General features: G+C 37.6%; 1 protein-coding gene across 14 annotated transcripts in view; it reads left to right on the top strand.

Annotated features, from left to right (window-relative positions):
- CEP63 (centrosomal protein 63) overlaps window positions 1–22216 on the top strand; it is a 73733-nt gene that overhangs the window by 38057 nt on the left and 13460 nt on the right. For all 14 annotated transcript variants that reach the window (XM_033404073.2, XM_033404071.2, XM_033404070.2 and 11 more), the window contains 2 exons: window positions 21037–21270; window positions 21539–21678. In XM_033404073.2, the coding sequence (XP_033259964.1) occupies window positions 21037–21270; window positions 21539–21678 (374 nt within the window). The remainder of the gene's footprint in view (window positions 1–21036; window positions 21271–21538; window positions 21679–22216) is intronic.

The following is a 22216-nucleotide window of genomic DNA, read 5'->3' as shown; positions in this document are numbered from 1 at the left end:
GATACGTGGGGCCCCATGATGGGAGCCTCATTTTCAGCATGCTTGCAGTGGGTATGGCTCTGCTTCTATGAGCTCTGGGAGTGTGCAGTTGCGGGAGGGTTGCCCACACACGGAAGCCCACACACGGAAGCGGGGCTGGAATTTGAGCAGATCCCCAGGGGCCACATGACTTTGGAAGCAGGGCTGAAATCTGAGCCATGTCTGACGGCTTTGCAACTTAAGTGGATTTACACTGAGGTGCCTTTGTAAGCTCATTGTTATCAGGACATCAGAGCAGATTACTGGTGCTCCTGTGGTTGGGGTGGGTCTGGAGTTAGCAGCTGTGGGCTTTGTGGGCAGGCACTCGTGGAGCCAGGGCCAGGGTCTGCACTGATACTGTAGCTCCCATGGTGGGTCCAGGTGCACAACTACTCGTGACTGTGGTGGGTCCCAGTGCCTGATATAAGTAGATCTGTGCCAGTGGATCTGTGCTGGTGACTTTGTGAGCACAGTGCCTGAGGACACCTGGTCCTACATTCCCACAGCTGAGGTGGGCCTGCAGGCAGTGTCAACAACAGTGTACTTTGTGAGCATGCACAATGGGTGATGGACAACACCACAGAGCATACTTCCTGATGGACAGCTCCTGTGGAGGAATGCTCTGTGACTCCTCTCCCAGTGGAAGTTCTCCAGTCCCACCTACCCCACACTGAAGCTCACAAATAGATCTGGGGGCTTCTACTCCAACAACTGGGGAGAGACCCTGTTCCTGACAGGGCTTTGACAACCACAGAGCAAAGAGGAGGTGGCCCCGCTCAACATCCAGTGCAGGCTCTGGTCACTACAACACCAATCACACCCTGTATCAAGGGGATAACAGCCAGCACACCCTGAGGAAAGACATGGCAGGCACCCATACTAAAAAAAAGCCCTTGCACCAAAAACATTAGACTCACGCAGGCCACACAGGGATGCTCTCATAAAAACAGCCCTTCAAGACCACAGTAGATAACTATTTCTCCTAAATTTATAGAGTCAGAGAAATATAAGGATAATGGAGAAGCAGAGGAACCACTCCCAATTAAAAGAACAAGAGAAATCCCCTGAAAGAATAAACAATGAAACAGATCTCTCCAATCTACCAGACCCCAAAGTTCAAAAAGGAGGTAATAAAAATACTGAAGGAATTAAGAAAGGCTATCAATAGAAATGTAAATCACTGTAACAAGGTACTAGAAACTATAAAGAGGAGCCAATTAAAATTAGAAAACTCATTTGCCAAGATGAGAGCTGAACTAAAGGCAATAAATAGCAAACTAAATAATGCAGAAAAATGAATAAGTGATCTGAAAGATAGAATAATGGAAATCACCCAATCAGAACAGCAGACAGAAAGACAAAGAAAAATGAAAACAATGTATGAGACCGATGGGGTAATATAAAGCATCCCAACAAGTGCATAATACAGATCCCAGAAGGAGAAGAAAGAGAAAAAGGGATCGAAAGTTTATTTGAAAAAATTATGGCTGAAAACTTTCCAAATAGAAAAGAAGCAAGAATCTATAGGGAAGAGAAAATCATAATTGGAAAGCAAATCACTTAAATAAGCCAGTACATAGATTAAAAATTTTTAGTGTGTGTGAAAGTGATGATAACTACAATGAACAGCAGAAGGATAAACATGAAGATATAAGAGAGGACATCAGAATCATAAGGTGTCAGGGAGGGGAGTAAGAAAATGTAGATTTTTTTTTTCAAGAATGTGTTTAAGCCTATATGACTATCAGTCTAAAGCAAGTATATATAGTAGTGGGTTAACATACTTGAAAAACGGGTAACAACAAATAAAAAGCATACAGTAGACTCATAAAAACCAAACAGAAGAGAACTCAAGTATAATACGAAAGAAAACCATCAAACCACAAAAGGAAAAACGAAAAGAGAGGAACAAAGAAGAAATACAAAATCAACTGGAAAATAAGTTTTAAGATGGCAGTAAATACATATCAATCAATAATTACTTTAAATGTTAGTGAACTAAATATTCCAGTCAAAAGACAGAGTGTCAGACTGGATAATAAAACAAGAGCCTACAGTATGCTGCCTACAAAAGACCCACTTTAGGGTGAAGGACGCACATAGGTTGAAAGTGAGAGGATGGAAGAAGATATTTCATGCAAACAGAATGACAAGAAAGCAGAGGTAACAATACTCAGACAAAATTTAAAGGTCATAAGGTACTATATAATGGTAAAAAAATAAATACAAGAAGAAGTTATTACACTCGTTAACATATATGCACCCAATATAGGAGCATCTAAATACATAAATACTAACAGACATAAAAGGAGAAATTAACAGGAATGTAATAATAGTAGGAGACTTTAACACCCCACTTATATCAACGGACAAGTCTTCCAGACAGAAAATCAATAAGGCAACAGAGATCCTAATTGACACAATAGAACAGTTAGACTTAATTGACATTTTCAGGACATTTCATCCAGAAAAAAAAAAAAAAAGACTTAAAATACAAACTTTTCAACTGCACATGTAACATTCTCTAGACCACATACTAGGATGCAAAACAAGTCTCAGCAAATTTAAGAGAATAGAAGTTATTTCAAGCATCTTTTCTGATCACAATGGCATGAAACTAGAAATCAACCACAGAAAGAGAAACGAGAAAAAGAAAAAACGATTATGTGGAGACTAAACAACATGCTACTAAAAAAACACTGGGTCAGTGATGAAATCAAAGAGGAAATTTAAAAATACTTTGAGACAAATGAAAATGAATACACAAACATGTGAAATCCTTGGGATGCAGCAAAAGCAGTTCTTAGAGGGAAGTTCATAGTGATACAGGCCTTCCTCAAAAAACGAGAAAAATCTCAAACAACCTAACCTACCACCTAATAGAATTAGAAAAAGAAGAACAAACAAAACCTAAAGTCAAAAGGAAGGAAATAATAAAGATTAGAGAGGAAATAAATAAAATAGAGATTAAAAAAAACAATAGAAAAATAATAAAACCAAGAGCTGGTTTTCTGAAAGGGTAAACAAAATCAATAGACCTCTTGCTAGGCTCACCAAGAAGAAAAGAGAGAGGACCCAAATAAATAATATAATGTAAGAAATGAAGGAGGAGAAATAACCAATACTGCAGAAATACCAAATAAAACCCCATAAGGTAATACTGTGAACAATTATATGCTAACATATTAGACCACCTAGAAGAAATGGACAAGTTTCTAGAAACATACAGCCCACCAAAACTGAATCAAGAAGAAATAGATAATTTGAAAACCCCGATCACTCGAAGTGAAATAGAATCTGTAATAAGCAAAAAAACAAAAACAAAAGCACCCTGCAAACAAAAGTCCAGGACTGGATGCCTTCAATGGGGAATCTACCAGACAAAGAAGAACTTATATCGATTTTTCTCAAACTAATCCAAAATAGAGGAGGCAACACTCCCAAAGTCATTCTGTGAAGCCATTATCACCCCAATACCAAAACCAAAGACAGTACCAAAAAGAAAATTACAGGCCAATATCTTTGATGAATATAGATGCAGATATCCTCAATAAAGTATTAGCAAGCCGAATCCACCAACACATAAAAAAGGTGATACACCACAGTCATGTTGGATTCATCCCAGGGTCACAAGGATGGTTCAGCTATGCAAATGAATCAATGTGATACACCACATCAACAAAAGAGAAGACAAAAACCACAGGATCATCTCAATAGGTGCAGAAAAAGCATTTGATAAAATTCAATACCCATTCATGATAAGGACTCTTACCAAAGTGGGTATAGAAGGAACATATTTCTATATAATAAAAGCTATTTATGACAAACCCACAGCCAATATAATACTCAATGGTGAAAAGCTGAAAGCCTTCCTGCCAAAATCTGGAACAAGATAAGGATGCCCACTGTCACCACTTCTATTCAACATAGTACTGGAAGTCATAGTCAAAGCTGTCAGACAAGAAAAAGAAATAAAAGGTATTCAAATTGGGAGGGAAGAGGTAAAATTGTCATTATATGCAGATGACACAATACTATATATAGAAAGCCCTAAAGACTCCACACAAAAACTGCTAGAACTGATAAACAAATTCAGCAAGGTAGCAGGGTACAAGATTAACATACAGAAACTTGCTACGTTTCTTTACACTAACAATGAAATATCAGAAAGGGAAAGTAAAAAAAAAAAAAATCCCTTTAAAAGTTGTATCCAAAAAAATAAAATACTTACAGATAAACCTGACCAAGGAAATGAACGACTTATTTTCTGAGAACTATAAAACTTTGATAAAGGAAATTGAAGGTGATCCAAAAAATGGGAAGGTATCCCATGCTCTTGGATTGGAAGAATTAATATTGTTAAAATGGCCATACTACCCAAAGCAGTCTACAGATTTAATGCTATCTCTATCAAATTACCCATGACATTTTTCACAGAACTAGAACAAATAGTCCTAAAATATATGTGGAACCATAAAAGACCCAGAATTGCCAAAGCAATGTTGAGGGAAAAGAACAAAGCTGGAGCCATAACCCTCCCAGACTTCAGGCAATACTACAAAGCTACAGTAATCAAAACAGTGTGGGGCTTCCCTGGTGGCGCAGTTGGTTTAGAGTCCGCCTGCTGATGCAGGGGATGTGGGTTCGTGCCCCGGTCCAGGAGGGTCCCACGTGCTGCAGAGCGGCTGGGACCGTGAGCCATGGCCGCTGAGCCTGCGCGTCCGGAGCGCTCCGCAACGGGAGAGGCCACAGCAGTGAGAGGCCCGCGTACCGCCAAAAAACAAACAAAAAAAAGTGTGGTATTGGCACAAAAAAGGACATATGGATCAATGGAACAGAATAGAGAACCCAGAAATAAACCTCACACACCCACAGTCAGTTAATCTTTGTTAAAGGAGGCAAGAATATACAGTGGAGAAAAGACAGTCTCTTCAGCAGCTGGTGTTGGGAAAGTTGGGCAGCTGCAGGTAAATCAATGAAGTTAGAATACCCCCTCACACTATACACAAAAGTAAACTCACAGTGGCTTAAAGATTTAAATATAAGAAAATGACGCCATAAAATGCCTAGAACAGAACATAGGCAAAACATTATCTGACATAAATCGTAGCAGTGTTTGCTTAGGTCAGCCTCCCAAGGCAGTAGATAAAATAAAAAATAATCAAATGGGACCTAATCAAACTCAGAAGCTTTTGCACAGCTAAGGAAACGATAAACAAAACGAAAAGACAACCTATAGATGGGGAGAAAATATTTGCAAACAATGTAATCAGCAAGGCCTTAGTTTTAAAAATATAGAAACAGCTCATAAAACTCAGTAACAAAAAGGTAACATAATCCAAAAATGGACAGATGACATAAATAGACATTTCTCCAGAGGCCAATAAGCACATGAAAAGATGCTCAACACCGCTAATTATTAGAGAAATGCAAATAAAAACTACAGTGAGGTATTACCTCACACTGGTCAGAATGGCCATCATTAAAAGGTCTACAAATAATAAATGCTGGAGAGGATGTGGAGAAAAAGGGACCTTCCTACACTGTTGGCAGGAATGTAAATTGGTGCAGCCACTATGGAAAGCAGTATGGAGGTTTCCTTAAATACTAAAAATAGAGTTACCATATGACCCAGCTATCCCACTCCTGGGCATATATCAGGAGATAACTCTAATTCAAAAAGACACATACCCCAAATGTTCATAGCAGCACTGTTTACAACAGCCAAAACATGGAAGCAACCTAAGTGTCCATTGGCAGATAAACAGCTAAAGAAGATATGGTATATATATACAATGGAATGATATAATGCCATTTGCAGCAGCATGCCATTTGCAGCAACATGGATGGACCTAGAGATTAGCATACTAAGTGAAGTCAGAAGAAGACAAATATCACATGGTATCACTTATATGTGGAATCTAAAATATGATACAAGTGAACTTATTTACAAAACAGAAACATACTCACAGACATAGAAAACAAACTTATGGTCACCAAATGGGAAAGCAGGGGTGAGGGGAGGGATAAATTAGGGTTTTGGGATTGGTATCTGGAAGCTACTGTGTATAAAATAAACAGCAAGGACCTACTGTACATCACAGTGAACTCTATTCAATATTGTGTAATAAATTATAATGGAAAAGAATATGAGAAACTATATATATACATACATATCTTATATATATATGTATAACCGAATCACTTTGCTGTACACCAGAAGCTAAGACAACATTGTAAATTAACTATCTTCATTAAAAAAAATTGAAAAAGTAATAAAATAATAAAATTAGGTAAGTGATACACAAAATAAATGTAAAATATGCCATCAAAAACAAAATAGGGAGTAAAAATTTAGTGCTTTTAAATGCACTCAAATTTAAGCAACCATTAAGTTAAAATAGGTAAGTTGTTAACATATGAACCTCGTGATAACCACAAACCAAAAACCTGTAACAGATACACAAAAAATAAAGACAGAGGAATCCAAACATAACACTAAAGAAAGTCATCAAATTCCAAGGGAAGAGACCATGAGAAGAAGAAAGGAATGGAGAAGAAGTACAAAACAACCAGGAATTAACAAAGTGGCAATTAGTCCATACCTATCAATAGTTACTTTAAATGTAAACGGACTAAGTGTTCCAAAAAACAGAGGGTGGCTGAATGGATAAAAAAGGAAGAGATTCACCTACAAGATCTCTCTTCAAATCTAAAGTCTTGCACAGACTGAAAGTGAAGGGATGTAAAAATATATTCCACGCAAATGGAAACAAAAAGAAAACTGGAGCAGCAATACTAATATCATACAAAATAGACTTTTTTAAATAGGTTTATTTATTCATTAATGAAAAATTTAATGTTTATTAGGCATAATAGAGGTGGATTTAACTCAATCCCATTAAAAAATTTGCATGTACATTTTATTAATTTATTTTATTAGTCATCAATTTTATGCACATCAGTGTATACATGTCAATCCCAGTAGCCCAATTCATCACACCCTCACCTCCTCCACCCCCGCGCCTTTCCGCCTTTCGTGACCATACGTTTGTTCTCTGCATCTGTGTCTCAATTTCTGCCCTGCAAACCGGTTCATCTGTACCATTTTTCTAGGTTCCACATATATGTGTAAATATACGATATTTGTTTTTCTCTTTCTGACTTACTTCACTCTGTATGAGTCTCTAGATCCATCCACGTCTCAACAAGTGACCCAATTTCGTTCCTTTTTATGGCTGAGTAATATTCCATTGTATATATGGACCACATCTTTATCGATTGATCTGTCGATGGGCGTTTAGGTTGCTACCATGACCTGGCTATTGTAAATACTGCTGCAGTGAACATTGAGGTGCATGTGTCTTTTTGAATTATGGTTTTCTCTGGGTATGTGCCCAGTAGTGGGATTGCTGGATCATATGGTAATTCTACTTTTAGTTTTTTAAGGAACCTCCATACTGTTCTCCATAGTGGCTGTATCAATTTACATTCCCACCAACAGTGCAAGAGGGTTCCCTTTTCTCCACACCCTGTCCAGCATTTGTTGTTTCTAGATTTTCTGATGATGCCCATTCTAACTGGTGTGAGGTGATACCTCATTGTAGTTTGATTTGCATTTCTCTAATAATTAGTGATGTGGGGCAGCTTTTCATGTGCTTCTTGGCAATCTGTATGTCTTCTTTGGAGAAATGTCTATTTAGGTCTTCTGTCTATTTTTGGATTGGGTTGTTTGTTTTTTTTAATATTGAGCTGCATGAGCTGTTTATATATTTTGGAGATTAATCCTTTGTCCGATGATTTGTTTGCAAATATTTCTGCCATTCTGAGGGTTGTTTTTTCATCTTGTTTATGGTTTCCTTTCCTGTGCAAAAGTTTTTAAGTTTCATTAGGTCCCATTTGTTTATTTTTGTTTTTATTTCCATTACTCTAGGAGGTGGATCAAAAAAGATCTTGCTGTGATTTATATCAAAGAGTGTTCTTCCTATGTTTTCGTCTAAGAGATTTATAGTGTCTGGCCTTACATTTAGGTCTCTAATCCATTTTGAGTTTATTTTTGTGTATGGTGTTAAGGAGTTTTCTAATTTCATTCTTTTACATGTAGCTGTCCAGTTTTCACAGCACCACTTATTGAAGAGACTGTCTTTTCTCCATTGTATATCCTTGCCTCCATTGTCATAGATTAGTTGACCATAGGTGCATGGGTTTATCTCTGAGCTTTCTATCTTGTTCCATTGATCTATGTTTCTGTTTTTGTGCCAGTACCATATTGTCTTGATTACTGTAGCTTTCTAGTATAGTATGAAGTCAGAGAGTCTGATTCCTCCAGCTCCATTTCTTTTCCCTCAAGACTGCTTTGGCTATTCGGGGTCTTTTGTGACTCCATACAAATTTTAAGATATTTTGTTCTAGTTCTGTAAAATATGCCATTGATAATTTGATAGGGATTGCATTGAATCTGTAGATTACTTTGGGTAGTATAGTAATTTTCACAATATTGATTCTTCCAATCCAAGAACATGGTATATCTCTCCATCTGTTGGTATCATCTTTAATTTCTTTCATCAGTGTCTTATAGTTTTCTGCATACAGGTCTTTTATCTCCCTAGGTAGGTTTATTCCTAGGTATTTTATTCTTTTTGTTGCAGTGGTAAATGGAGTGTTTCCTTAATTTCTTGTTCAGATTTTTCATCATTAGTGTATAGGAATGCAAGAGATTTCTGTGCATTAATTTTGTGTCCTGCAACTTTACCAAATTCATTGATTAGTTCTAGTAGTTTTCTGGTGGCATCTTTAGGGTTCTCTATGTGTAGTATCATGTCATCTGCAAACAGTGACAGTTTTACTTTTCTTTTCCAATTTGTATTCCTTGTATTTCTTTTTCTTCTCTTATTGCTGTGGCTAGGACTTCCAAAACTATGTTGAATAATAGTGGTGAGAGTGGACATCCTTGACTCATTCCTGATCTCAGAGGAAATGCTTTCAGTTTTTCACCATTGAGAATGATGTTTGCTGTGGGTTTGTAGTATATGGCCTTTATTATGTTGAGGTAGGTTCCCTCTGTGCCCACTTTCTGGAGAGTTTTTATCATAAATGGGTGTTGAATTTTCTCAGAAGTTTTTTGTGCATCTATTGAGATGATCATATGGTTTTTATTCTTCAGTTTGTTAATGTGGTGTATCACATTGATTGATTTGCATTTATTGAAGAATCCTTGCATCCCTGGGATAAGTCCCACTTGATCATGGTGTATGATCCTTTTAATGTGTTGTTGGATTCTGTTTGCTAGTATTTTTTTTTTTTTTTTTTTTTGCGGTACGTGGGCCTCTCACTGCTGTGGCCTCTCCCGTTGCGGAGCACAGACTCCGGACGCGCAGGTTCAGCAGCCATGGCTCACGGGCCCAGCCGCTCCGCGGCATGTGGGATCCTCCCGGACCGGCGCACGAACCCATGTCCCCTCCATCGGCAGGCGGACTCTCAACCACTGCGCCACCAGGGAAGCCCTGTTTGCTAGTATTTTGTTGAGGATTTTTGCATCTATATTCATCAGTGATATTGCTCTGTAATTTTCTTGTTTTGTAGTATCTTTGGTTTTGGTATCAGGGTGATGGTGGCCTCATAGAATGAGTTTGGGAGTTTTCCTTCCTCCACAATTTTTTCGAAGAGTTTGAGAAGGATGGGTGTTAGCTCTTCTCTAAATGTTTGATAGAATTCACCTGTGAAGCCATCTGGTCCTGGACTTTTGTTTGTTGGAAGATTTTTAATCACAGTTTCAATTTCAATACTTGTGATTCGTCTGTTCATATTTTATATTTCTTCCTGGTTCAGTCTTGGAAGGCTATAACTTTCTAAGAATTTGTGCATTTCTTCCAGGTTGTCCATTTTATTGGCATAGAGTTTCTTATAGTAGTCTCTTAGGATGCTTTGTGTTTCTGTGGTATCTGTTGTAGCTTCTCCTTTTTCATTTCTAATTTTAATGATTTGAGTCCTCTCCCTCTTTTTCTTGATGAGTCTGGCTAATGGTTTATCAATTTCAGAATAGACTTTAAAACAAAGACTGTAACAAGAGACAAAGAAGGTCATTACATAATGATTAAGGAACCAATTCATCAAGAGGATGTAATACCTGTAAATATGCACCAAACATAGGAGCACCTAAATACATAAAGCAGACATAAAGGGAGATATTGACAGTAATGCAGTAATAGTAGGGGGCTGTAACACCTCATTTACATGAATACATATGTCATCCATACAGCAAATCAATGACACAACATTGGCCTTAAATGATACATTAGACCAGATGGACTTAATAAATATATAAAGAATATTTCACCCCAGAACAGCAGAATGCAGATTCTTTTTAAGTCCATATGGAACATTCTCCAGAGTAGATCACATGTTAGGTCACAAAACAAGTCTCAATAACTTTAAGAAATTTGAAGTTGTATCAAGCATCATTTTAATACCACAATGGTATGAAACTAGAAATCAAGCACAAGAAGAAAAGTGGAAAAAACCACAAACGTGGTGGCTAAAGAACATGCTATTTGACAACCAGTAGATCAATGAAGAAATGAAAGAGGAAATTTAAAAAATACTTTGAGAGAAATGAAAATGTAAACACAACATTCCAAAATCTGTGGGACACAGGAAAAGCAGTTCTAAAAGGAAAATTCATCGTGATACAGGCCTACCTCATGAGACAAGGAAAATCTCAAATAAACAGTGTAACCTTGCACCTATAGTACTAGAAAAAGAAGAACAAATATAGCCCAAAATTAGTAGAAAGGAGGGAATGATAAAGATCAGAGCAGAAATAAATGAAATAGAGACTAAAAGGACAATAGAAAAGATTAATGATACTAAGAGAAGGTTCTGTGAGAAGATAACCAATTTGATAAACCTTTAGCCAGATTTATCAAGAAAAGAAGAAAGGGCCCAAATAAATAAAATGAGAAACAAAAGAGGTTACAACAGACACCACAGAAATACAAAGGATCATAAGAGACTGCTATGAACAACTTTATGCCAACAGTTTGGAAAACCTAGGAGAAATGGATACATTCCTAGAAGATTTCAATTTTCTAAGGGTGAATCAGGAAGAAATAGGAATTCTGAACAGACTAATCACTAGTAATGAAACTGAATCAGTAATCAAAAAACTTCAAAAAAAAAAAAAAGTCCAGGACCACAGCTTCACAAGTGAATTCTACCAAACATTTAAAGAAGAGTTAATACCTGTCCTTCTCAAACTGTTCCCAAAAAATTGAAGAGAAAGTCTTCCTACACTTCCAAACTCATTCTGCAAGGCCAGCATTACACTGATACAAAACCAGATGGAGATGCAACAAACAGAAAATTATAGGCCAATATCCGTGATAAACATACATGCAAAGGTCCTCAACAAAATATTATTAATCCGAATTCAATAATACAATAAAAGGATCATATACTATGATTAAGTGGAACTTATTCCAGGGATAAAAGGATGGGTCAATTTCTGCAAATCAATTAGTATTATACACCACATTTAAAAATGATAAAAGATCATATGTTCATCTCAATAGATGAAGGAAAATCATTTGACAACATTCAACATTCATTTATGATAAGAACTCTCAAGAAAGCCGGTGTAGAGGGAACATACCTCAATATAATAAAGGCCATATTTGACAAACCCACAGCTAGCGTAATACTCAACTGTGAAAAGCTGAAAGCTTTTCTTCTAAGATCAGGAACAAGACAAGGATGCCCATTCTCACTACTTTTATTCAGCATGATACTAGAAGTCCTAGGCATTGCAGTCAGACAAGGAAAAGAGATGAAAGGCATCCAAATTGGAAAGGAAGAAGTAACTGTCACTATTTGCAGATGGTATGTTATTATATATAGAAAACTAAAGCCTCCACCAAAAAACACTATTAAAGCTAATTAATTCAGGGCTTCCCTGGTGGCGTAGTGGTTGAGAGTCTGCCTGCCGATGCAGGAGACATGGGTTTGTGCCCCGGTCCGGAAAGATCCCACATGCCGCGGAGTGGCTGGGCCCGTGAGCCATGGCCGCTGAGCCTGCACGTCTGGAGCCTGTGCTCCGCAACGGGAGAGGCCACAACAGTGAGAGGCCCACGTACCGCAAAAAAAAAAAAACAAAAAAACTAATTAATTCAGTAAAGTTGGAGGCTACAAAATCAATATACAGAAATCTGTTGCTTTTTTATATACTAATGATGAACTATCAGAAAGATAAATTAAGACTTCAGTCCCATTTACAAGTGCATCAAAAAGTATAAAATACCTAGGAGTAAGTTTAACCAAAAAGGTGAAACACATATACTTTGAAAACTATTAAGATGTTTATGAAAGAAATTGAAGATGAAGATGACACAAATAAATGGAAAGATGTACGATACTCATGGATTAGAAGAATAAATATTGTTAGAATGGCCATACTACCTAAACAATCTACACATTCAGTGCAGTCCCTATCAAAATTCCAATGACCTTTTTCACAGAACTGGAACAGATAAATCTAAAGTTTGTATAGAACCACACACACACAAAACCAAACCCCAAATAGTTAAAGCAATCTTAAGAAAGAAGAGTAAAGCTGGAGGTGTCATATTCCCTGATTTCAAACTATACTATAAGTCTATAGTAATCAAAACTATGTGGGGCTTCCCTGGTGGTGCAGTGGTTGATAGTCCGCCTGCCGATGCAGGGGACACGGGTTCGTGCCCCGGTCTGGGAGGATCCCACATGCCGTGGAGCAGCTGGGCCCGTGAGCCATGGCCACTGAGCCTGCGTGTCCGGAGCCTGTGCTCCGCAACGGGAGAGGCTACAATAGTGAGAGGCCCGTGTACCGCAAAAAACAAAAACAAAAACTATATGGTACTGGCACAAAAACAGACACATAGATCAATGCACCAGAATAGAGAGTCCAGAAATAAACCCACGCTTATATGGTCAATTAATTTATGACACGGGAGCCAAGAATATACAATGGGGAAAAGACAGTCTCTTCAGTAAATGGTGTTGGGAAAACTATACATCTATAGGCAAAAGAATGAAACTGGATCACTTTCTTATACCCTGTACAAAAATAAACTCAAAATGGATTAAAGACTTAAATGTGAGACCTGAAAGCATAAAACTCCTAGAAGAAAACATAGGCAATATGTTCTTTGACATCGTTCTTAGCAATAGTCTTTTGGATCTGTGTCCTCAGGCAAGGAAAACAACAGCAAAGATAAACAAGTGGGACTATATCAAACTAAAATGTCTTTGAAGAGCAAAGGAAACTATCAACAAAATGAAAAGGTAGACTACTGAATGGGAGAACATATTTGCAAATAATTTATTTGATAAGAAGTTAATATCCAAAATATACAAAGAACTTAAACAGCTCAACATCAAAAAACAACTTGAGTAAAAAATTGGCAGAGGACCTGAATAGACGTTTTTCCAGAGAAGACATACAGATGGCCAACAGACATGAGAAAAGATGCTCAGCATCACTAATCATCAAGGAAATGCAAATTAAAACCACACTGAGATACCACCTCACACCTGTCAGACTGGCTATTATCAAAAAGGTAACAAATAACAAGTGTTGGTGAGGATGTGGAGAAAAGGGAACCCTCAAGCACTGTTGGTGGGAATGTAAATTGGTGCAGCCACTACGGAGAGCAGCATGGAGATTCCTCAAAAATTAAAAATAGAACTACCATATGACCTAGCAATTACACTTCTGGGCATTCCCCCCCCCCCCAAAAATCAAAAAGATATATGCACCCCTCTATTCATTGCAGCATTATTCACAGTAGCCAAGATATAGAAGCAACTTAAGTGCCCAGTGATAGATGAATGGATAAACAAGATGTGGTATATGTATACAGTGGAATATTAGTCATGAAAAAGAATGAAATTTTTACCATTTGCAACAACATGGATGAACCTAGAGAGTACTATTCTAAGTGAAATAAGACAAAGACAAACTCCATATGACCTCACTTACATGTGGAATCTAAAAGACGAAACAAACAACAAAACAGAGACAGACTCATAGATACAGAGAACAACTGTAGTTGCCATGGGTTTGGGGTTGGGGAGTTGGGCAAAATAGGCTAAGGGAATTAAGAGGTACAGACTTCCAGTTATAAAATAATTAAGTCATGGGGATGAAATGTGCAGCATAGGGAATATAGTCTATAATATTGTAATAACTTTGTATAGTGATATATGGCTACTAGGCTTATCATGGAGATCAATATGTAATGTATATGTGTAGAATCACTATGTTGTAAGCCTGAAACTAACATAATATTGTATGTCAACTATACTTCAGTTTAAAAACATAAAGAAAAAAATAAACCTATGTTATGTTCTTCTAGAACAAAAAATTTCACAATTTGCATGGAAACACTAAAGACCCCGAATAGCCAAAGCAATCTTGAGAAAGAAAAACATAGCTGGAGGAATCAGGCTCCCGGACTTCAGACTATACTACAAAGCTACAGTAATCAAGACAGTATGGTACTGGCACAAAAACAGAAATATAGATCAATGGAACAGGATAGAAAGCCCAGAGATAAACCCACTCACGTGTGGTCACCTTATCTTTGATAAAGGAAGCAAGAATATACAATGGAGAAAAGACAGCCTCTTCAATAAGTGGTGCTGGGAAAACTGGACAGCTACATGTAAAAGAATGAAATTAGAACATTCCCTAACACCATACACAAAAATAAACTCAAAATGGATTAGAGACCTAAATGTAAGGCCAGACACTATAAAACTCTTAGAGGAAAACATAGGCAGAACACTCTGTGACATAAATCACAGCAAGATCCTTTTTGACCCACCTCCTAGAGAAAGGGAAATAAAACCAAAAATAAACAAATGGGACCAAATGAAACTTAAAAGCTTTTGCACAGCAAAGGAAACCATAAACAAGACGAAAAGGCTACCCTCAGAATGGGAGAAAATATTTGCAAACGAAGCAACTGACAAAGTATTAATCTCCAAAATATACAAGCAGCTCATGCAGCTCAATAACAAAAAAACAAACAACCCAATCCAAAAATGGGCAGAAGACCTAAATAGACATTTCTCCAAAGAAGATATACAGATTGCCCACAAACACATGAAAGGATGCTCAACATCACTAATCATTAGAGAAGTGCAAATCCAAACCACGAGGTATCATGTCACACCGGTCAGAATGGCCATCATCAAAAAGTCTACAAACAATAAATGCTGGAGAGGGTGTGGAGAAAAGGGAACCCTCTTGCACTGTTGGTGGGAATGTAAATTGATACAGCCACTATGGAGAACAGTATGGAGGTTCCTTAAAAAACTAAAAATAGAACTACTGTATGACCCAGCAATCCCACTACTGGGCATATACCCTGAGAAAACCATAATTCAAAAAGAGTCATGTACCACAATGTTCATTGCAGCACTATTTACAGTAGCCAGGACATGGAAGCATCCCCAGTGTCCATCGACAGATGAATGGATAAAGAAGATGTGGCACATGTACACAATGCAATATTACTCAGCCATAAAAAGAAACAAAATTGAGTTATTTGTAGTGAGGTGGTTGGACCTAGAATCTGTCACACAGACTGAAGTAAGTCAGAAAGAGAAATGCTAACACATATATATGGAATCTAAAAAAAAAAAAAAAAAGGTTCTGAAGAACATAGGGGCAGATCAGAATTAAAGACACAGACATAGAGAATGGACTTGACATGGGGAGGGGGAATGGTAAGCTGTGACGCAGTGAGAGAGTGGCATTGACATCTATACACTACCAAATGTAAAATAGATAGCTAATGGGAAGCAGCCGCATAGCACAGGGAGATCAGCTAGGTGCTTTGAGACCACTTAGAGGGTGGGATAGGGAGGTTGGGAAGGAGATGCAAGAGGGAGGGTATATGTGGATATAGCAGATTCACTTTATTATACAGCAGAAACTAACACACCGTTGTAAAGCAATTATACTCCAATAAAGATGTTAAAAAAAAAAAAGAAAGCTATGTTCTTGATGCTGCAAAACTAGTTGTTTAGTTTTTAAGTATCAAATCTTGGCCAGCTGGTTAAACTATAGCTTAAACTATAACGTCAATACCAGTTTACTTTAAGGTCACAGATCTGAACTGAATAATGTTAAATAGCTGTTAACAGTGTTAAAAAGACAATGCTAGTGTTTTGCAGTTATGTATTGTTTTTCATCCGGAGCGTCCAGTTGAACAGTGGTTTTCTAGCTATGTTCTGTCAAGCCCCAGGGCTGCTGTGCAGTTTAAAGTAGGGTTGGGGAGGTTCAGCATGTTGGGCTCTTTCTTATCATCCTCATCCAATGTCTTCAGTTATATATTCTGTACAGAATTCTATGTAAGATTTCCCCTTGTTGGGGGTGGGTAGTTTATATTGTATTTTAAAAGTTTGGAGACAGTTGCATCCTGGCAGTTATTCTTGTGCATTTAAACCTATTTGATGTTCTTTTTTCACACTGTTGCAGGAATCTGGTAAAATTTTTTTGAATCTTTGTGCTGGAATCTTGGATCTGTAATTTATATAAACACTATTTATCTGCCTCTTTGCCTTTCTCCTCCCACCCTTTTTCTGGCTTATGGGCATTGTTGAGCGTCTACTTTATGCGCCCACAATATAGGATTTTGGCCCTGTACTATTCACAATAAAATCCTTAAATCCACAGCAGATAGATTTCCCAGAGACATTTCCACTTAAATTTCTAAAAATAAAATTGTGTGCTTTACCTTTTTTTTTGCGGTACGCGGGCCTCTCACTGTTGTGGCCTCTCCCGTTGCGGAGCACAGGCTCCGGATGCACAGGATCAGTGGCCATGGCTCACGGGCCCAGCCGCTCCGCGGCATGTGGGATCCTCCCGGACCGGGGCACGAACCCGTGTCCCCTGCATCGGCAGGCGGACTCTCAACCAGTGCGCCACCAGGGGAGCCCTGCTTTACCTTTTAAAAATATTTAGAATAAGGGAAGTTTTACTTACACAAATGATTTATGCCTATCTTCAGTGTGAAGATGAAGTACTTTTCAGGATGCTGGATTAAAATTTCTGAAAACTAGAAAGTTGGGAGCTAAAAAACAGTATAGCTGGGATACATAGCCTAAAAAATCATCCAAGTTCTAGGAGCTATGTACTGCAGGTCCATGAGACAGTTGCTAAAATGGTCTTATTGGTATGTAACTCAGTAGATAAAGCATAGAAGGAAACTTTGAGATTCACTATATTTAGTTGAGTCTTTTAGCTCAGGGAGTGTCCAAAAGTTGATGACAGAACAAATCCTTCCTCCCCTCCACACACCTTTTTCCTGAAGGAACAAAATTCTACAATTCTCTTCTCCCCACTCCTTTCCTCACACAGGTAAACATTTTTGTGGTCAATTTGAATCATTGGAATGTGTGTGATTTTCATGAAAGGAATGTTAAAACACAATAATTAACTACATGAAACATGTTTGGCGGTGGGGAGAGAGGAAAATTTGACCTGGAAATTTAAGTGATTTAGTGACTTTTAAAAAATTTTAATTTCTGCACTTCTGTAAGAAATAAAATAAGGCACTATAGTTCCTTTTTCCTATGTTTTAAATAAGAGATAAATCCAGTTTTCCTATATGATGAGTCATGGATATAGTTAAACTTCTGTACAAGTAGGTAGAATAATGCAGCTGTCTTTTCAGTAGGTAGGCAGCGTCTCTTCTCCATCCATCCATAAACATATCCATCATTATAATATCATACAGATTATTTTCACTGCCATAAATTTCCTCTGTGCTCTGCCTATTCATCACTCCCCTGCCTACCCTCCCCATAATCACTGATCTTTTTATTTTCTCTATTGTTTTCCCTTTTCCAGAATGTTGTATAGTTGGAATCATACAGTATGTAGCCTTTTCAGACTGGTTTCTTTCACTTAGTAATATGAGTTTAAGACTCCTTCATGTGTTTTCATGGCTTGATAGCTTATTTCTTTTTAGCATTGAATAATATTCCATTGTCTGGTTATAGCATAGTTTACTTATCCCCACACGTACTTGGTTGCTTCCAAGTTTTGGCAATTATGAATAAAACTGCTTTAAATATCCATATTCAGGTTTTTGTGTGGACATACGTTTTCAAACTTCTTTGGGTAAATGCGAAGAAACACAATTGCTGGATTATATGGTAAGAATATGTTTTGTAAGAAAACATCAGACCGTCTTCCAAAATGGCTATAACATTTTGCATTCTCACCAGCAATGAATGAGAGTTCCTGTTGTTCCTTATCCTCGCCAGAATTTACTATTATCAGTGTTCCAGATTTTGGCCATTCTAATAGATATGTAATTGTTGTTTTAATTTGCGTTTCCTTGGTGACATATGATATAGATCATCTTTTCATATATAATATTTGTTTGCCATCTGTATTCAAGTCTTTGGCCTATTTTTTAATGGAGTTGTTTGTTTTCTTGTTGAATTTTAAGAGTTCTTTTTATATGTTATATAACAGTCCTTTTATCAGGTGTGTCTTTTGCAAATATTTTCTCCCAGACCTGGCTTTTCTTCTCAATCTCTTGACATTGTCTTTCACAGAGTAAAAGTTTTCAATTTTAATGAATTTCAGCTTATCAGTTATTTCTTTCAGGGATTGTGTCTTTGGTGTTGTGTCTACAAAGATATTGATCTCGGAGAGATAGCGGTGAGCGGTCCTGAAGAGAGATCTTAGTTTCCTGGCCAGGAATTGAACCTAGGTAGTCTGGATGAAAACCAGGAATCCTAGCTGCTAGACCACCAGGGACTAGAGGCTAGAAGCATTGTGCCCTGGCTGTAACCCCCATTGAAGGCAAGAATGTTTCAAGGAGGCAAAAACTGTAAAAACAGGTACAAAGTTTATTGTTAGAGAAACAGCATATCATGTGGGAGAGCACACAGAGAAGCAGTTTATTTAAGACAGAAGCAAGGCAGAAATACACACCAGGAGAGGAGTGCGGTCATCCTGAATGAGGAGTGCAGTAAGTCAGAAGTTAGGCATAAATACACACCCAGAGAGAAAGAGTATGTGCGTCCTGTCTAATGAGGAGGAGTGCAGTAAAGAGTTGATTTAAATCCTTTATGTAGGACAGTTCTTCCAGGTCTTTGTTTACCTTTGGCCGGTTATCTTGTTTCTTTTTTCACACCTGACTGGTCCTAGGACCCTCCCCAAGATGCGTGCGCAACTTTTTGCAAAGATGGATCCCACTGCAGAGGCCTGTGGGGATATGTCCACACTTATTATGGGGTGGTGCCCCCTCTCTTTTGGACCCCCAAGGAGCCTTCCTGCACATATGCAGACAGGGAAGTTTTCCTTGACCTCAGGACTGGTCATCTTTTTACTTCAGCAGAGCTCAGCTTTTGCCACTAGCTTTGTCCTTGGAGTGGCTGGGTGAGAACAAAGCTTCAATTTTACTTCACTTGCAGACACCAGCTGTCCAACCCAGGGGTCCATCTATCTCCTACCTCAGTAGGTCCTCTATCTCCTACTGTCCCCAAAGTCATCTATGTTGTCTCCTATGCTGTCTTCTAAGAGTTTTATAGTTTTCATTTTACATTTATGTCTATGATCCATTTTAGTTAATTTTTGTGGAGAGTGTAAGGCCTTTGTCTGGATTCATTTTTTTGCATGTGGATGTCCAGTTATTCCAGCACCATTTGTTGAAGAGACTATCTTTGCTCCATTGTATCACCTTTGCTCTTTTATCAAAGATCAGTTGACTATATTTATAAAGGTCTATTTCTGGGCTCTGTATTCTGTTACAGTAATCTATTTGTCTGTTCTTTTGCCAGTACTACACTGTCTTGATTACTGTAGCTTTATAGTAAATCTTGAAGTTAGGTAACATCAGTCATCCAACTTTGTTCTTCTCTTTTGATATTGTATTGGCTATTCTTAGTCTTTGCCTCTGCATGTAAACTGTAGTTTGTTGATATCCATAAAATAACTTGATGTTTTGATTGGGATTGTGTTGAATTCATAGATAATATTGGGAAGAACTGACATCTTGATAGGATTGATTCTTTCCATGAACATGGAATATCTCATTTATTTAGTTTTTTAAATTTCATTCATCAGAGTTTTGTAGTTTTGCTCATATAGATCTTGTACATATTTTGTTAGATTTATACTTAAGTGATTTATTTAGGTGTTACTATAAATAGTATTGTGGGGGTTTTGTTTTTTTTTTTTTGGCAGTATGCAGGCCTATCACTCTCCGTTGTGGAGCACAGGCTCTGGACGCGCAGGCTCAGTGGCCATGGCTCATGGGCCCAGCCGCTCTGTGGCATGCGGGATCTTCCCAGACTGGGGCACGAACCCGCGTCCCCTGCATTGGCAGGTGGACTCTCAACCACTGCGCCACCAGGGAAGCCCATAGTATTGTGTTTTTAATTTAAATTCCACATGTTTATTGTTGACATATAGGAAAGTGATTGACTTTTATATATTAACCTTATATCCTGCAACCTTGCTATAATTGCTTACTAACTCCAGGAGATTTTTTTAATTTTTGGTTGATTCTTTCAGATTTTCTACATAGATGATCATGTTATCTGTGGACAAAGACAGTTTTATGACTTCTTTTCTGATCTGTATACCTTTTATTTCCTTTTCTTGCCTTATTGCATTGACAAGGATATCCAGTGTGACACTGAAAAGGAGTGGTGTGAAGAGACATCCTTGCCTTGTACCTGATCTTAGTGGGAAAGTATCAAGTTTCCCCCCTTTAAGTATAATGTTAGCTGTAAGGTTTCTGTAGATCGTCTTTACCAAATTGAGAAAGTTCCCCTCTATTCCTAGTTTTTATCATGGAAATTTTTTTTATCATGAATGGATTATATATTTTTAATGAGCTAATGCTATATGTATTTATGGAAGTAAAACTCAGTTTCATTTTAGTTTTCCTTATTCATTGATTATTCTTTTACCTTTTCACTTTTACCAGTTGTTAATTTGTGTGTTTCTAGGCTCAGCTTGCCAATCGGAAACAAAAATTAGAGTCTGTGGAGCTGTCCAGCCAATCGGAAATTCAGCACCTGAGCAGTAAGCTGGAGCGGGCCAATGACACCATCTGTGCCAATGAGTTGGAAATAGAGCGCCTCACCATGAGGGTCAATGACTTGGTTGGAACCAATATGACTATTATGCAAGACCAGCAGCAAAAAGAAGAAAAATTGAGGGAATCTGAAAAACTGTTAGAGGTATGTTTTTAAATTGTAATATACTGTAACTGAGGAAATGTGTGTTTTAAGAGAGACTAATGAACCTGGAACTAGGTTCCAAAATCTATGGTTTCTTCCCTACTCTGTAGCCAATATATATTGATTTAATAACAGGATCAGATATTAATAACAGGCCTTATTAATATGGTGCCTGTTAGATAACTTACAGTTTGATTCCCTGGCTACGTTTTCTCATGAAATAGAAAAATTTAATAACATCTGACTTTTTTTCTGAGTATTTTTGCAGGTTCTGCAAGAAGAAAAGAGAGAATTGAAGGCAGCTCTTCAGACTCAAGAAAATTTCATGTGTGAGACAAGAATACAAAAGGAGAAGCTACAAGCAAAATTAAAGGCAACTGACACTCAACACACAGTAGAGACCATAAGGTATATTTAATCTTAAATATTATTAATCTTAGCCACGGGGTGGTTTAGCATTAAGCACCATTTTTAATATTGCATAGTCATAATTTTGTGTTTGATCATATTATGGGTTTTCTTATTCAGTGTTAATTTCTGAGTTAAATTTTTATATCTTTAGAAAGTATTGTATGATTAGTTTTTTCTGCCTACAGTTTGAGTCCCCTAACCAAGAGACTCTGATGTTTAGAAAGTGAGGAACCCTTTTGTCAATCCATACCCTTGCCAAAACTGCAAACGTGAAAGGAATTATAGTCTACGTCTCCTGGGAGGCCTCCCTTCCTTGGTAGAACAGGTCATGTTTAGTAGCTGCTTATCATCAATAAGCCAGCTATTGAGATAGCCCTTTAAAAAATTCCTAAAGTTAATTTTGCTTCTATGTATGAATTGTTGCTCTGAAGTTTATAATTTAAGTCTGGTGCACATTTCTGTTTTTGTCTATAACTTTTCAGTTTCTTTGACTCAAGGTATCAAGTGTCAACAAGGTGAATTTTGCCATTTTGTC

The sequence above is a fragment of the Orcinus orca genome, chromosome 5 (assembly GCF_937001465.1).
Source record: "Orcinus orca chromosome 5, mOrcOrc1.1, whole genome shotgun sequence".
Taxonomy (NCBI): Eukaryota; Metazoa; Chordata; class Mammalia; order Artiodactyla; family Delphinidae; genus Orcinus; species Orcinus orca.
The sequence above is the reverse complement of the archived record's forward strand: the minus strand, read 5'-3'. Positions and strand labels throughout refer to the sequence as shown.